The sequence below is a fragment of the Mycteria americana genome, chromosome 4 (genome assembly GCF_035582795.1).
Source record: "Mycteria americana isolate JAX WOST 10 ecotype Jacksonville Zoo and Gardens chromosome 4, USCA_MyAme_1.0, whole genome shotgun sequence".
In the NCBI taxonomy this organism is placed as follows: domain Eukaryota; kingdom Metazoa; phylum Chordata; class Aves; order Ciconiiformes; family Ciconiidae; genus Mycteria; species Mycteria americana.
In genome coordinates, this window is record NC_134368.1 from 47,857,883 (window position 1) to 47,875,374 (window position 17,492).

The following is a 17,492-nucleotide window of genomic DNA, read 5'->3' on the forward strand; positions in this document are numbered from 1 at the left end:
AGATGACATGAATTAGAGGAGAAAGCCTTTGGAGGATACAATGAATCAAAGAATGAATGTAGAGGTTTCTGGGATGGATTAGAGAAGTCCAAGGAACAGAGAAGCTCATTTTGATCAGCAGCATTCCCAGAAGGACTGTAAGTTTGCAAGAGTCAGAGCCCAGCACTCTTCTGCCCCTTCCGCTTTTGCCTCAACACACACCTTGCCTTCATGATGGCAGTGAGCACAGGATGTGGCCATGTTGACCATTCATCTGCTTGGGAATTCTGCACCTTGAGGAGCCCCATCAAAGTTTGTTGATGGTTTTCGCATCCTTGGTCGACACAAGTGGCTGAAAGAGATTGTTTGCCTCGGATCAATTATCATGATATTCATACTTTGGGAAGAAAAACATTTTGTTTGCAGACCTTAAGAAGACTGGAGTTATTCAGCGTTTCTAAACATTTATGCGGTGAGAGTCACTTTTGACAATGTGCCCATTTTTCCATGGGTCACAGCTTTTCACAAAGCCTGCATTTCTCTCATCAAACTATAAACCCGGGCAAAATCAAAAATTCCTCTCCTTACCCGGCTTCCCAGGCCTTCTGTATACACATATGTCCTCAAGAAAGAAACGTATGTTCTTTGCAGATTATCTCCAAGCCATTTAAGGCTGCTGGGCGGCAGGACGCAGAGGCAGACCTTTCCTGCAGCCATTTGCGGGACCCTGGCTCCGCCGTGCGGCACCCGGCGCTCCGCAGGCCGCCACCACGGGCGGCCTTTCCGCCCGGCGCCCGCGAGAGCGGTGCGAGGCCGTGCCGGGGGCACCGAGAGACGCCCGCTTCCCCCGCGCTGCCGGCCGAGGCGCCCAGCCCGGCCACGCTCCCTCCGCCTCGCCTGGCAGCGACGGCCCGCGCCGACATGAACGCGGGGGAAGCTTTCTCTCCCCTCGCCGGCCGCGGCCCGCTCCGCCACCCGCCCGCCCCCGCCGGTGGGAGGAGCGGGGAGCGGCCCCGACCCCGCGGCCGCCGGAATCGGGGGCGGCCGAGCAGGCGGAGCCAGCGCGGCAGCGGGCAGCTGCGATATGTCGCACCCGTCCCCTCTCGCCCGGCCCAGCAAGCCCTGCAACCCCCGCGCCTTCTTCGATGTGGACATCGGGGGCGAGCGAGGTGGGGAGGGGGCGGGAACGGGCCCTTGCGGCAGGGACCCGGCGAGACCCGCGCGGTGGGGCCGGGGCCGGGGCGCCCCTGAGCGGAACGCGCGGGGCCCGGGCCGGGCGGCGGGGGGGAGCGGCGCGGCTCAGGCCCGGGCCAGGCGGCGGGGCGGAACGTTCTCGACGGGGAGGGATCGTTGGGCTCCGGTGGCGCCGCGCCGGGCCGGGCCGGGCCGGGCCGGGCTGGGCGCTGCCCCCGCGGGCTGCGCGCACATCCACCCGGCCCCGGGGAGGAGAAGAAACATGGCCCCGCCGCGAACAGGCCTCCTGTGGGGCGGGAGGGGGCCTTCCCGCGGGGCCCGGCGCGCTCCCTCTGAGGTTTCCCCGCCAGAGTGAACAGGACCAGGAAATAGAACGGCAAGATGGCTGCATTGGCACCCCATGCCCCCTGGCTTTCCAGCTGAGGGAAATAGCGCTGGGTGATGCAGGGGAGCAGGTGCATATTCTGCCGCTGGTGACGCCCTGCAACACGTTCCCATACCAAGCCTACCAGCGACATTGGTGACCCCCTGCAACACGTTCCCATACCAAGCCTACCACTTCACCCTAGCAAGCCTAGCAGACTGGCACAGTGCCCCGCAACACATAGGCCCTCGGCGTACCTACAGCAGCAGCCTGCTTCTGCACACGTTCTTCCACGTGCTGTCGGTGTGCCGAGCTCGGCCTCGATCGGAGCGACCCGCTTTGTCAGGCTGCTACTCCTGCCTTCGAGCCGTGGCCCTCCCCATCTTGGGGACGTGCCACAGCGTGCCAGGCCTTCCCTGCCTGCAGCCCCCGCCGGCCTGGGGTGCGCCGGGTGGTGGTGGTCCGCAGAGGTGAAGGTTCAGGCAAACTGGCGGTCCCAGTCATTCTCTTGGCATCGCCGGTGCTGCCAGAGGTCATGCAAAAATCTGGGCAAACAGTCAAAATGGAAATAAGAAAACAACAACATGGAAGCTGGGGTAATATTTGAAAGCGGAGGTTTCCAAAATTTGCATGGGTGAAGATAGATGCTGCCTTTTTCTCAGGATATTGCCTCTCATTTATTCATTCTACTGCTCAAAAGAATAAAAGAAGAAAGTCTGTAAGATGATTTGCTTTTTATTGACTTTCACTTGTCTAATTTGTTTGCATCCTGTATTAATTAGAATTAATATATTTACATTTAGCTTCCGGTAGAGTGAAGTTATGTTAACTAATTGACTGTGAGGCTGATGAGAAAACAAGAGCATCAACTGATGGCGGCTGCTAGGAGTGAGAAATAGCTCCCTGAGAAGCCAGTTTGTGAAAAGATGAGAATTTGACACAGAATCCATTTATCGACTATTACAGGATCTGTTAGCTACTCAGGTTTCACTTCCTTTAGTTAAAACATGTACATTTTTGGTTTTAACGATTGCTTGTAGCCTCTGTAACTGTAAGCAGCCATTATTCATACGCATGTTAAGTATTACTGTGTCTTAGTAAAATTAGGGTTTAAGAGAATGAGGAGTAAGGCTGGTGTACATGTTTGGCATAAGCTTTTTTGATCAAATAAAAGTCTCCACAAAACAGCCTTTTTTTAACTGTATCTATTTTTGACTGAAAAAGCTACATATGTATGTTAAAATAGACATAAAATGAGTATGCATGTTAAAATACATAATTTGGCTTTAATATATGTGGGTGTGTGTGATGTCCCGTGCACATTTTTTTGGCAGAAAATGCATTTGGCATTTTTGGTAGTTTTTGGCAGAATCTGTCTTTATTCCCCCTAAATTATTCTTGATAGTGGAATTCATTGTTGTTAATAACCTTGCTAAAAACCTTATGTAACTCTGCCAGCGATTGCCATGGAGCAACCCCAAAATGTAAATTTAATAGTAAATTAAATAAAAATAATCAAGTCTGAAACATTAATTTCCCTTGTCCTGTAATGCTCAACACATCGCCATGCCAAGGATGGGACTTAAAAATATGGCTCATTCTCTTTTTGTCATTTCAGTTGGACGCATTGTCTTTGAATTATTTGCTGATGTTGTACCTAAAACTGCTGAAAATTTCCGTGCGTTATGTACAGGAGAGAAAGGAACCGGGCCTACCACTGGGAAACCTCTCCATTATAAAGGATGTCCTTTCCACAGAAGTAAGTTCTATGAAATCCTCAGTTTTCCTGTTGGTAACAGAAGTCCTCCATTATCAGTATTTGAAATAATGTTAAATAATATTTTGGAGCACTTGTTTAAGAAATAACTTGACTGAAAGTAAGTTTTTGACTTTTTGACCCTCCTAATGACTAGATGTTTTTACCATGCATTGACAATAGTAAATTATAAATTTACTAGTAAGTCAGTAATAGTACAACTAGTTTACTATGAGTTGTGAATAGGTTGAAATGGATTTCAGGTAGAGGATTAAACATCAAGTGATGTCCACCTAACTGAAAAGGAGTACTTAGGGGAGACTTGATAAATAAAAGGTGATTTTTGGTTTTATTTAGGCGCAGGTGCTGGTGACAGGGATTGCTCTTCATCTCTGAATTGTTTTTCTTCATGCCTTTCCTGCCTTGCTGCTGTATTTTGTAATTATTTTCTTTTACAGTTATTAAGCAATTCATGGTCCAGGGTGGAGATTTCTCAAACCAAAATGGCACAGGTGGAGAAAGTATATATGGTGAAAAATTTGAAGATGAAAACTTTCATTATAAGGTACTCTATTGAAAATACTAATTGTATTCAGTTTTCGAAGTTTCAGTGAGTTTTATTTTTGAAGTTCAGAATTGGCACTCTTTAGTCCAAGGTTAACGTATTTTTAAGCAGTGGAAAGAATGCAGCAAAAAAGCCCCAAACTAGTTTGTCCTTAAAGTCTTTGTTGAATACAGAACAAATACATGCATGAATACATATAAAATGAGGTCAACCTCATTAAGACAAAGACAGCCATTGTTTACATTTTCTTTTTAATTGCACCATCAGAAATTAATTTGAAACAATATTTTAGTTCTCATTGAAGTAGGGATGTTATTTTAAGAGTGGCAAATTTTGTCACTCTGAAGCGTATACAGTATGTTAGCATTAAATGGATTTTATGCCTTTTTTTTGTGTACTAATAACATTTGTAAGATTAGATGTGAGAAATACCTTTCTTGTTTAAGACGTGGGGAATTCATCCAATGGTGGATTGCAGAATTAATCCAAAGGAAAATCTAAAAGAAAGCATTTTCCCCACTACCGTTATTTTCAGTGATATGAGAAGTAAAAGGCTGTTTATGAATGGCTTTTTTTCACCCAAAATGTTGGAAAAATGTGCAGTGAACAAAGCAAGTTTTTGAACATGCAGAGGTCTCGATTTGAGGATGTCATTTTAAGAGATGCTGGCTTTGATGGCAGAAATTCCTACCCCTCCCATTACGTATTCCCACTTCTGTATCAGAGCTCACTATTTCATTACTAGCAACCATTTGTGCAGTCCCACACGCAGTTTTGTCAGCCCAGCTGTGGGAAGAGAGGAGGGAGCTGTCCTGCGAGAGTAGGAAATTCTAAAACTGTCTTTGTCCTCGAAATCAACATCTAGTGACAGCAGGAAGACTGCAGGTGCATGTGCTTTAAAGACACAACAAGTACAATTTCTGAACAACAGTTTTCTCAAGACGTGTCCTGTGTCTTTTTTTGTTTCTTTTGCAAACGCATAACCTTCAAAATGTCCATTACCGTTCTTCAGGCTTCTCTTTGTCATCAAAATCAATGCAGTTGATACCCCCAGGGTCTGTCTTTTGACATAAGATTGACTTCTTTTTTATCCTTTTGAAGAAGAAATGTTTGCCTTCTGTATTTTTAAATCTTTTATTTTTAAGCATCTTAGTTCTACCTTTCTTTAAAAATGGGTATTCCAAAAAGGGAAGAAGACTGCTTTTCACCATACTGTACAGCAGATCTGTGTACCTTAAGCCTACAATTTATACCATATTTGAAGATCTCCAAATTTAAGTATTACCTGTACACTGTGGCTTACATTTTTTGGCTAGCAGACTTAGATATTGTGGAGAAAATTGGCAACCATAACAATTGTTCTGAGTGCTCACCTGTGTTCTCAGCTGTACATAAAGGGCTGTGTGGCTGGAAACAATCCCCTGTGCTTGAACTATCAGTAATCGCATCTTGAACCTGGGTGGGAGTACTACCTGGAAACAACAAAAATAACACGTTCTGCAAGTATGCCTTCCAACAGCCAGGACACCCGCTGTTGTAGGTGTAACAATTCTCAGCACTGGCATTCACCGTTTTCATATCGTGTTATTATGTGATAACATATGAATGACTCCTCAACGACACTGACTAAAACACTTACAGACATCGTTGTCCCATGGTTGAGACAAAGCCCTGACTACAATTGTGCTTGCCTCCAAACAGTATTTTAGGAAAAGAAAGTATGACAATCCTCCACTGATCGGGCAGCAAAGTCCGTGACCAAGTTTGGAGCAATAGCTGGAAATGTAGCTCCAGCGTTCATCATAGAGTTAATTACAGTTGTGAGAGGATGTTCTCTGAAGTCTGACACTTGGTATAGTGGTGCCCATAGCACTGCTGCTTGAAGTTACTCTTCTGCATTAGTCCTTGTCACAGGATCTCTAGCTCTCTGAAGAAGGAGACTGTGTCATCGTTACTTTTTTGGTTGTACTGTCAAGTGAGATCTGGAGGTAATTATGAATGGAATGCAGATGATCCCCATTTCTGTACTTCTCTGACTGCTCAGCTATAACAAAAGTTGTCAATGTGCCAGGGATGAGTTGAAGAACTCACTTGGATCTTGTACAGAGTCTGGGAGCTGAATTCCAATCATCTGTTGGCCAAGTATGTTAGGATTTTAGTGGGAGTTAAAATGCCTCTACTATGAAATTCACTGAATCTTGCACTTAATCTAGCAGTCCTGCAAAATATCCTCAAACCACTGTCTCGGACAACATTGAGTTGTTTTTTTTTTGACACTGGAGGACACTGGAGCTACCTGTTTGTTCTTGTGTTGTTTGTATGGTTTCCCTGCAAATTGCAATAAACGGCAAGACTTTGTCAGTAGTCGGCTTACCATGTCAGATCAATCCCCCTAGGCTTTTTTTGCTGTCACTTCTCCGGCTAATGGCTGTGCTGTTGTGGAACACCCAACTGACACAGTCCTCAAGCAGTGTTGTTACCATGGCATAGTTTTGCAAGCCTTGAATCTGTCAGAGAATCTGATTTTGTCCAGACTTTTTTACTTGCTTTATAAGCTTACAAAATGACAAGCAGAAACCATCACGGGAAAGACTATCTATCTATCTATCTGCAGTGTTTTTTCAAAACACTCATGGCAAGAAAATACATGAGTGACGACAGTTTTGTTTATAAATAGGGACTCTCATCATGGGAATAATGTTGAGACTTGGTCCCAAATGAAATGGGGTTGCATGTAAGTGTGAAGATCAGAGCCACTAGACGGCTGTCCGTAACTTTCCAACTTGTCCTCCAAATCTTTACAGGCAAAAGGTAAACATGCAGGTGTAAGGCAAAACCAGAGCTTATTGTTACTTGGCTCTTTGTTTACAAACCATTGCTGTCTAGCATTAGTTGTAATTGAAAAAAAAAAGAAAAGTAAGATTTACAGGTCTTATTCTGCCTCTTGGGCAGTGAATCAGTGACCAGCCTCAAATGGTATTTGCAAAAACCTCCTATGGGGGAACCCTTCTGATTAACTTGTTTGCCAGCAACTACGATGCAAAACGTCAGATGTTTGTTTTGGAGGCTGCATTCCTGCATTTGGAGGCTTGCTACCAGATGCCTCCTTTGCTGTGGAACACAGGCTTCCTCTGTGTCATTTGCCATCTCCTATTCCCAGGATGAGTCTCAAGATTAGAAGAGACAAAGCCAAGATGATTCCAGTAGCTTTCTGTTGGCTAGGTGCAATTCTAGCTCTCAGCTGTACAACCTTTTCCCAGAGTTCCTGAGCCAAATCCTGGTTGAAAGATTCAGACTCACTGTGCTGTATGACCAGATGAACACCTCAGGCAAGGAGTTCTCCCTGCTGCCATGGAAATCCAAACGCTGTATGGGAAAACAGTTTTCAAAACAACAGGTTCTTCAAAGTGGTAGAGGCTATAGGGACAAACCAGATGCTTAAATACAGCTATCTCAGACTGCTGTCGCAAACTATCAACCTCCCGTTGAGCTCTGCGTACTACTTCACAGAAGTTTCTGCTTCCATCTCCTCTGTGCTGTTACACCTTTTTTTTTTGTCCTCCACTCCTCCCCACAGTATCAAGTTGCTTAGGAATACCACAGCTTGCTTGCTTCAGTCAGTGAAGCATGTACCAGTGTCTTGGTATAACATACTGACTTACGTTAAACAGAGTTCCTTGCACTTAATAACCAGATCGGCTTGGGGAGAATAATATCTTAATGACTGTGCCATGCCAGTTTAATAAGAGATTCACAACACATGAGAAGTACATTTTTGCAGTACAAGTGAAAATGAAATAATCTGTATGATGGAGCAATATAATTCTTAATTCAAAGAAGGAAAAAGTACTTATGGGAAACAAAATAAACAATATCTTCTCCTGTTGGGCTGTTTAATAAATTTTTGTTAGTTTGTGGCCTGGTAGCGTAAGCCAAAATAATTAGATGGTTAAAAATCCCGACACAATAAAAACTGTCTCTCTAGGAAAGTGAAGGAGTTAAAAACACTCCACCAACCTTTAAATAATAAAGACCACACTCCCCTAAACCCCATACTTCTACAACATACTTTGTGTAAGTAGCCCATATAAAATTAACAATACATACCCATCTTGACAGTGTAACATTAAAGTTGGGTTAAGTGGTGTTTTGCTTTCTTTCTTGAGGCCAGTGGTCTTGAATAATCCAGTGAGAAACTTCAGATGTCTCTTGGGTGATCTGTCTAAACTCAGCAGCTGTGCGGGGAATTGAGTGTACAAGAAGCAGACAGATGTTACAGCATCAAGTCACACATGTGGCTCTGCTTGCTAGTCTGCTAGGTGGCAAGTAAAGATGTAGAGCTGGGCAATTTGCCCTCTTCAGTCATGATAGGTAGAATTAGTTGCCAACTGTATGTAACTGTCTGGTTTACCAAGTTGTCATTATGGCTGGCCTTGCTATATATATTAATAGCTTTACAGAATCTTAGGTATGGTTTTATAACAGGTATTTGATATGTTGGTTGTGATTTTTTTTTTCCCCAATGCAGCATGATAAACCAGGGCTGCTGAGCATGGCAAATGCAGGACCCGGTACTAATGGCTCTCAGTTCTTCATTACAACGGTGCCTACTTCTCACTTGGATGGGAAACATGTGGTGTTTGGCCAAGTGATCAAAGGAATGGGTGTAGTTAAAATATTAGAAAACGTTGAAGTAAAAGGAGAAAATCCTGCTAAGGTAAGCAAAATCCAAAGCACTTAGGGATGATGTTTATTCTTCCATTATATGATGTATATTCATTTCTTCTAAATGCTTGGTGTAATGTTTAGAACTATTAAATGTTAACCAGTTATTTTTACTAACAGTGTTAATTTCCATTTTACTGTTCTTGTTAAGAGGCTTTGTTCTTTTGCTGTAAATTTCCCCTGCACAAACAATTGATTTATTCAACACAGCTGTGAGGGTGGAAGCCTTTACCAGGGTGAAGGTGGAAATGCACAGCTAGAAGCGTAGGATGGGTGACGAAATTAAAAGGTGGAATTCACAACCCTACCTAAGTGATACGTTATTCTTATTAATTTTATGTCAGAAGTTGTTATACTTCTGGAAAAGCAATCTCTGTAGGTCATGTCAGTTTGTGGTTGTTTGAAAAATTAATACCGCCATAACTTTAGAAGACTTGGCATTTTGAGAAAGAACCATCTTCTCTAATGTAGTAGAACTTCTGTGTCTTGCGTTTTGCTGCAGCTCACCTTGCTGCCAGTTCCTTTTCCAGCCTCTCCGTGGAGCATGGGTATGGTGTTCTTGGAACGCTGCTCCTCTGAAGGCAATGCTTCCTGTGATAAAAGCCTTTTTGATGAGGAAAGACTAATGTTGCGATGGGTTTCTGAAATCAACGCACCCAAACAACAGATGAAAAAGCATTTTTACTGAATTTCAAAGAGCACTCAGAAGTTGTAGGTTTTGGGGGGGAAATTGTCTTAATAAGCAATACTGCTACTTACACTTTATTTTTTCAGTTGTGTGTCATTGCAGAGTGTGGAGAGCTAAAGGAAGGAGATGATTGGGGAATTATTCCCCAGGATGGATCTGGAGATGCTCATCCAGATTTTCCTGAAGATTCAGATATAGACTTAAAAGATGTAAGTATTTTTCTTTTAAGGAATTTTACAGAATGCAAGACTTGTAGGTAATCTGAGTTACATGGTGTCTGTGATGATGTTAACTAAGCCTTTTTTCTTAAGAATTGATTAAGGTCCTGATTAAATTATGACATTCAATTTTAGGAAAGAGAATGCTGTGGGAGGGGATTGCTATCTCTTTTTCAGTGTGAAATGCAGCTGATTTTTTCCCCAGTAACTAAAACCACACTTACAATTATTACACTTAATGTTTTTCTGTTCTCCGTTTCTTTTTACTTTTGTTTGTGCTGTAGTGACAAATTGCAATTACTAGAACTCCATCCTGCAGATGACTAACTTAATGTTGTACCTACACACTTTTTTCTGTGCAGCTTTTTAAATATCCACCCTTAAAAAGATTTTGCCTCACTTACTAGAAATAATAAAAGATCAACCTTTTAAAAAAATTTTTACTACGTCAGAGCTAGTCGTTCTCAATTCCCAGTAGTAGTTGGCTTTTCAGGTTGTTCACTTTTCAAGTTGTTCAAACTGAAGGAAGACCTGTTGTTGAGCGTTAGGGAGCAGACTGGTGAAAGCAGCTCTTCCGCAGGTTTTTATCATGAAAGTGAAATAGACTAACTGTGTAAATCAAACAGTGTTTTGTGACAGGGGAAAAAAAGGGGGCTGCACGTGTAGATTCCAAATACAGAATTAGAAATAGAATAGTAAAAAAAACCATTACAGCTAGAAACCAGAAACTCCTTCTGTCTGGCTATTGAGAAGCACTTCAACTTGTGAAGATGTTTTTGGATAGCATTTGCTGTGGTTCAGAACTGAAGTTGGTAGGCACCTGCCTCCTTTAACTTTAAACTTGTTCATATAAACTAACTACAGAAACCATGGTGACATTGGTCTCATGCTTTGATCAGTTTTTTTCAAGGTCATTAATTCTAGTAGGGTAGAAGTGTAAACTGATAGTATTACAAATGGCAACATACACACATTTGACAGAGCTTAAGACAACTGTGGTATAGACAGCAGTAATTATAAACTGTTTATTGCCACTGGAAAAGTAACTTAACACTTGAAATGTATGCCATTCTGGAAATAGAAATGATAGATTTGATAAAGACAGGCAGGTTTTTTTCTCCTTCCATAGATGTTTTTAGTGTTTTGAGATGGAGAATTGTGTTGATACGGCTTCTAGTTTGAGAGCGTGCAGAGTTCAGGTGACTAACACCATTTTGAGAAGCAGAAGACAAAATTTTCTCAGGAATAAGGCTGTCTTGGTTGAATACTTTGATTGTTAACATGTCTTCTTTTCTATGAATAATGGTCAACACCTTTATATATAGCTCTGTGTGGGTGGCAGCATTTAGGGGAAGGAGTTGAACTGCTATGTTGTCCCTGGTATTTTCTCACCCTTTATACTGTAGAAAACCCATTAGGAATTTCATCTTTCAGACTACTGTGTTACGTAAAGTAGAGACTATTATAGGAGTGGTTTGAAACTAGTATTTGTCTAAAATTGAATATTTTTATTCTGAGATTTTATAATAATCTTTGAATGAGGATGGACATGGGATCCTACTGTTAAACATGAAGTAATTCAAGTCTTCTTTCATAAGTACATTCATACTTCATATTTTCCATCTATTTTATTAGGTTGACAAGATTGTGGTCATAGCAGAAGACATAAAGAATATAGGAAATACTTTCTTCAAATCGCAAAATTGGGCAGTGGCAGCTAAAAAGTATAGTAAAAGTTTACGGTAAGGCTATCATCATTCAATCAGGTAGTTCCTGTAACCCAAATTAATACTGCTATCAAGCAATGATACGTGCATTAAAAAGTGCCTGTTGCTGTGCTCTTTTCTTTTTCTTTTTTTTTAAAAAGAGCTTTCTGAATCTGGAAAACATCTGGTTGATTTTTAGCTACTTATTCAAGTAGGTCTTCTACTCATTGCTAGGTAAGAGCTATAGGCAGGAAGTATTGTTTAGAACAGACGAAATGCTCCTTTTTTAATACTCTTGCTGTGCTGGTGCATTACTAGGAAGAAAAGCACAATAGTATACAGAGGGTAGTTAATGGACAGGAAAGGAGGGAGATACTTTTTCTCTGATTTCTAAAAAAGAGTAGGTTTAGGAAATTGATAAGTTCAAGAGAGCGTACCCCCAAATGTGACCCTTATTAATTCATTATTATTTTTTCTGAGGCTCCATACCATCATCCTGACTCCATGTATAATTCAGACTTGCCTTCAAAATCATGGTCTTTCTGCTTTTGTCTCCATACTGCTCTTTTCTTCTTTTCATGCTTTTTGCTTTATGTATATGAGCTTTTCCTAAAAACTTTTTTTTTTAATTATACTGACCTTTATCCCTACCTTCTTAATGATCCCTGGTTAACTAGCAGTAACAATAATGAAAGAAAAAGAATTCAGGTATATTTAATGCTTCAGCTGAGGTTTTTAACTGACTGGGTTTCAAACAAAATGAAAAAATGAAATTTCATGAAAATGAATCCTTTAATTACAGATATTAACCCAAGATGCAATGTCTCCCCCTGCCCTCAAAAAGCCCATCATATAGACCAACAGAAACCCTGAAGTAAATAGGATTTCTATGTAAACCTTTTAGAAATCATACAGAAAAAAGGCTGGAATGGATCTTTAAGGAACTTTGGGTTGTATCTGTGCATTTCCTCCCCGCATTCTTAGGTAAATATTAGGTATAATTATGCCATCCCTTACAATTAGTTGTCTTGCTCACTCTTAAGCACACCCAATGAAGGCTCTTCCAGTTTGAGTAGACAGCTTCTATGTGGTGCTTATCCATCCTTGTGGACGGAAAGGATAGTAACTTTTCTAGCCTAAACAAATCTGATCATTCCAGCTCTTCTTTATAGGTCATACTTTTGTGGACATGCCCTGTTGTTGTATCTTAAAGTCTAATACTTTACATAAGATGGTGTATGTTAGCTGGCACTTCGCCAGAACTGATAAGAGCTATTCTATTCCTATCTCCCATGTCTTATGTACAACTCACCTAGCAAACCACCTGGCGATGTTGTTTGTATCTTTTTACCAACAGTAACCATTATAACCTTCTGTTCTTTTTCTTGTCTTATTGCTGCTTAACTATTTTTTTAAATGTATTTTGTATGTAAGAATTGACACTTTTTTTTGTCAAAAAATCTATTACTTTCTATTGTCTCCCTTGATATTATCTTACTGATTTCTTTGACTTGGAAGCTCTAATTTTATTTCCAGAATGGTTGCAGTCTTTCATGTTTTGGTGTGATTTATAAGTGTATTCTGTTTGTTTTGAACATAACACAGTTTTGTATTATAACTCTCCTTAGTTTTTTACCCTTTTCTCTCTCTTCTGGTTCTCATATTTTGCATGATGCCCAGCAAGTGGAAAAATCACTGGGACTATGTCTAATTTACTTTTTAAGTATTGCTTATTTCTATGGTCCAAAGTTGTATACAAACCATGCAACACTCAAAAGATAGAGCATGCAAAAAATTGAACTTACATAGGCACTGATCTGCAAAGACTGCATTAATCATGGCATGCTTAAAATGTGAATGTATGCAAACACACAATTTTTATTTTTTAAATAAAAACCACAGAAGTTCTATCAAGTAGGCCATTAAAAGAATTAGGACTTTTATATCCACAGCAGACCTTTGCCACTTGAAATAAAAAACTGACAGCATCAGCACATTCTAAATTAAGAAGAATGAGATACAGTTTGCCTATGAAAGAGAGAGGCAGTAAATGATGTGGCTTAGTTCTGAACCAGTGTCAGTTTTGAAGTTTAGGGAAAAAAGTCATGAAGGAAGACTGTGGAAAGAGGGTGGAGTTACTAATGCTCACAAGACACCCTCCTTTACAAAGTAAAGTTAGCTTCAGCTTTTAGCCATAAATGCCTAAATTAATTAAAATATTACTGAGGGAACTGAAGAAGAGATGAAGGTTCCCATGAATGTGGAAGGTGCAGTGGTGGTGTTGACTTTTTGCCACTGATGAGCAACATGTTTTTTGAGAGTAAACAGTCACTGAGATAAATTCTAATGGTTTCATGCCATCTAGAATACTCTAAGAAAAAGAATGCTGTTAGTACAGTGGAGGGATAGGAGTTACAGGAAAACATTTGCCAGTGAGTTCATCTTTTTTGTCAGGGTAGGTCTTACATATTTAGTTTAATAAATATTTGTAATAGTGGAATTGAAGCTGCTTTAAAAATACCAATTTGGAGAGGCCAGTTCACACATCTGTGGAAAGATAGCTAAGGGCAGAACAAAATGGAAGTTGCAACACTAATACATGTTCTTTGTAAATCTGTTTTTTTCTGCAGGTATGTAGAAGCTTCTGAAGCAGTGGCAGAGGAGGCAGACAAACCAAAGTTAAAGACTGTTGCTTTGACCTGTGTTTTAAACATTGGCGCTTGTAAACTAAAACTGTCGGACTGGCAGGGAGCTATTGAAAGCTGTTCAGAGGTAAGTTTAATGTTTAGTAGTTTGATTAACAGTTGGTCTATATAGAAAATGGAGATTGAAACTACAAAGCTTTGAGAGTCTTCTGATAAGCTTACGATTTGAAAGTAAGCAAAGTAGAAGGCTGATTGTGAGGTTATTACTAACTTTCCAGTATGTGGCTTTTTTAAAAGATTCTGAAATTGAAATGACTCATTAGGAAAAAAACAAAAGAAGGCTGTTGCTTACTGCCAGAAAAAAGGCACACTGTCATTGTCAGTTTTGTTTCCTAAGAGCAGAGCTGATTTTTATATTACAAAGAGTTAAACTGTCTTCAGTGAAACAGGAATACTTTTCTCTGGAAGACTAGTATAAGCAAAATGTTTTACTTGCTTTTAGATTTGATGGTCTTGTATTTTATTCATTGAAGTGACTTTTCTAACTAAAGCCCTTTCAGATAGGCTTAGTGGTGAAATGAAACCAGTGAATAGGAAGAAAGAAGGAAGGAAACAATAAATATGGAAATATTGAAAAATAGTAGAATTAAAGAAAAAAAAAAAGGAACAGTGACATTAGGCACACTGACAGAATTAGTACATTTGAGGCAACTTTTTAAATAATTCAGTAAAACTCCGAAATTTTGAAGAAACAGAGTAAAGAATGCTCTTATCTGTTAGCAGAGGATCCTGAGCAGCATCTCCTAGGGCTTCATGCTGAAAGCGGGAGTCTCGGCTAATCTGTGCGTGAGGGGTCTTTAGAGAGCTGGCTTGCTTTCTAGCCTGCTGACGGTGTTACCACATGGAAAACTTTCATAAACCTATCTTCAGAATGGACAAGTGGGGGATGGGGAAAGAAAAAAAAAATAAGAAAACTGTGTAATGTGATACCTGTCATCTAGAAAATGGTAAAAATTGAAACAGCATTTAAGTGTTACAGATAGAAATTATTAATCATGATACTTGCCACTGAGAAAAAAAAAACACAACTTTTTTTTTTTTTTTTAAGATTACGGAATTGTTAGATAAAGGCAACTCCATAGCTGTAATAGACCTCTGTAATGTATTCAGCTTACGCCTCATCACAAGTGTTAAACAGTGTATCAGCGTTTTAATCAGAACACCAGTTTCCTAAGATTAACTAGTAGAGTTCAAGGTAATTGTTACTGAGAAACTATACACTTTCACTTTTATGATTTCCGAAGGCTAAAAGCATTTTAAATTAACAATCTAATACATGCATTATTTGATGTAAATAAAGAATTACAAACGGCTGAACCTGTTCAAACAAACCTTCCTTTAACATAGCTGTAAGCACAATGGTTGAGCTAAAAACAAGGAATGCTACCTGTGTGTACACAATACGGACACCTAATTTTCTAATTCTTGACACAGAAGAGGCTCCAGGCTTTAGAGCAGACAGATCAGGATGAGCGCCCCAAGTCATACTTCTGTTATATGAACAGCCAATACTGAAGGAATTTTTAAAAATCTGGATGCATCATCTAAATGTCTATAATTCTTAATTAACAAATTGAAGTTAATAAATGAAATTAATAAAGCCACACATTCATGCAAAGAGATTTCCTCTAAGCACTAAGAAACTATATTCTTTAAAATAATAAAAAACCAAAGACACACTATAGAACTCTCTGCAATAAGAAAAAAGAACGCAATCTTCACAGGCAAGAAAACAAAACACCTAGCTAGCCAAATTAACTGAGGTACTTTGAAAAAAATAAGTAATCAAACAGTGGAACATCTCTTTGCCCAGCTACTGTATTTCCCATTTTGATACTGTAATATTAGAGCTGGCATACACACATTAGTGAAACCATTCAGCTCAAAAAAGGCATCATGACTGGAACTTGACAAGGTTCCTGGAGCATGAGATGGATTGCTTGTATGTATCTTTCTTGCCTACAGTGAAAAAAGCTTTACAGGAAATATGCATGTTTTCTTTATGATGCCATTTGAGGTATTTTTGGTGTGAAGGAAGAAGCTGCAATATAAAGAGTTGTACTGTGAGACTCAAGGTTCGGATAACTTGAACTGCAGCAACACCTTTGCTTTGACAGAGAGAGATACAGATCTATATCTATATCTATCTATATATAGAGATATATACAGGTTCCATTTTATCCTCACGTATGCTTGTCCTTCACAGAAGACCGCTTCTGCTGCAGTGGTATTAAAACTGATTAGCTAGCTATTCAGTGTGCTACAATATACCATTCCTTTTTACACAGTTAATGTTTTGACAGCTTACCCTCAAACCAGCTTGGGAGATTGTCTGCTGGTGTGAACTGTGCCATTTGTGGAGATGGGAGGCTGTGAAATACATGAAATGTTAATGTGACAATTTTATTAAATTTACAGGCTCTTAAAATAGATCCAGCAAATACTAAAGCTCTCTACAGACGGGCTCAAGGATGGCAGGGAATAAAAGATCTCGATCAGGCACTGGTAATGATCACAATATTTAATTTTTTTTTAAATCTAAACATTTCATCAGAACATTAATTTATATATCTCTTTTATTTAAGGCTGATCTTAAAAAGGCTCATGAAATAGCCCCTGAAGACAAAGGTAAAATAAAGCTGTTTCTTTACAGATTCTTTACTTTTTTTTTTAAGAATGTAACAAAGTAACCAGGGTAGTATTTAGTAGGAAATCATACCAGTGTGATGCCCAGAATCTAACAGCTTAAATACTGATGTATTGAGCACAGAGCCCACTGAGATGGAAAACCTGTTTTTGTACAGCAGTGATGTTTCTGGTGTGCTGGGTAACCTGCTTATGTAGGTCAACAGCATGCCTCTTGAACCATCTTCCTCTCTCACAGGGGCCTTATTAAATTTCTTAATTTCCTGATCTAATTGGGTAAGATTTTTAGCTCATAAATTCTGTGTTGGCACCAATACTATGCTTGCTACACCCTCCTCTAGCTGGTTACCTTCCAGGTGAAACCTAGTAAGGGACAAGTATTTTTTGCTGCTAGTATCTGACCTAATAGAAGATTAAATGCAGTTCTACTATACAAAATATAGGTAATTTGCAGCAGTGTGATCTGGTCTTGACATACGAGACCTAATGTAAGGAGATTACTATAACTGTATCATGGATTTTCTTTTTAAGCAGCTATCCAGACGGAAACACTCAAAATCAAACAGAAGATAAAAGCCCAAAAGGAGAAAGAGAAAGCAGCTTATGCTAAAATGTTTGCTTGATTTTTTTTTTCCTAAGCTTCTAAATCTATGCACTAACTCGTGCAAAAGGATAAATGGAACTGCTTCTTTCATTTGCCCTGTACTGCAGTTTTCAGCGTTTACAACTCAAAAATCTAATAATAAAGACAAACTGTTCAAAGGTGAAGTGTTTTTCTTTTTTTAAGCTGTAATAACTTGTGTTTTGCGATTCAGGTGTGTTTCTCATGTGTAAATCAGTAGTGGTTGTGTTTTTGCAGCTTAATAGTGCTTCCTAAGAAGCTTGCTTTAACACCAAGACAATTTGGGCAGTTTCTACTAGAGTTTTTATTAGAGCAGGCCTGATT

At 40.0% G+C, this 17,492-nt stretch overlaps 1 protein-coding gene across 2 annotated transcripts; it reads left to right on the top strand.

The window, feature by feature from the left end:
- The first annotated feature begins 1,011 nt into the window (after positions 1 to 1,011).
- PPID (peptidylprolyl isomerase D) lies at positions 1,012 to 17,308 on the top strand. 2 transcript variants are annotated; one of them, XM_075500378.1, is made up of 10 exons: positions 1,012 to 1,148; positions 3,156 to 3,296; positions 3,752 to 3,858; positions 8,387 to 8,575; positions 9,358 to 9,480; positions 11,125 to 11,231; positions 13,826 to 13,967; positions 16,319 to 16,405; positions 16,486 to 16,528; positions 17,078 to 17,308. In XM_075500378.1, the coding sequence occupies exons 1-10, from the start codon at positions 1,064 to 1,066 to the stop codon at positions 17,167 to 17,169; spliced, it is 1,116 nt and encodes a 371-aa protein (XP_075356493.1). In that variant the 5' UTR covers positions 1,012 to 1,063; the 3' UTR covers positions 17,170 to 17,308. The 2 variants fall into 2 exon arrangements, with proteins under 2 accessions (XP_075356493.1, XP_075356494.1); XM_075500379.1 differs by having other exon boundaries at positions 17,081 to 17,308.
- Positions 17,309 to 17,492: the final 184 nt, after the last annotated feature.

Coding starts and splice junctions, on each gene's coding strand:
- PPID (XM_075500378.1), top strand. CDS start 1,064: ATGTCGCACCCGTCCCCTCTCGCCCGGCCCAGCAAGCCCTGCAACCCC. Junction 1,149..3,155: donor GGACATCGGGGGCGAGCGAG/GTGGGGAGGGGG, acceptor TTGTCATTTCAG/TTGGACGCATTGTCTTTGAA. Junction 9,481..11,124: donor CAGATATAGACTTAAAAGAT/GTAAGTATTTTT, acceptor CTATTTTATTAG/GTTGACAAGATTGTGGTCAT.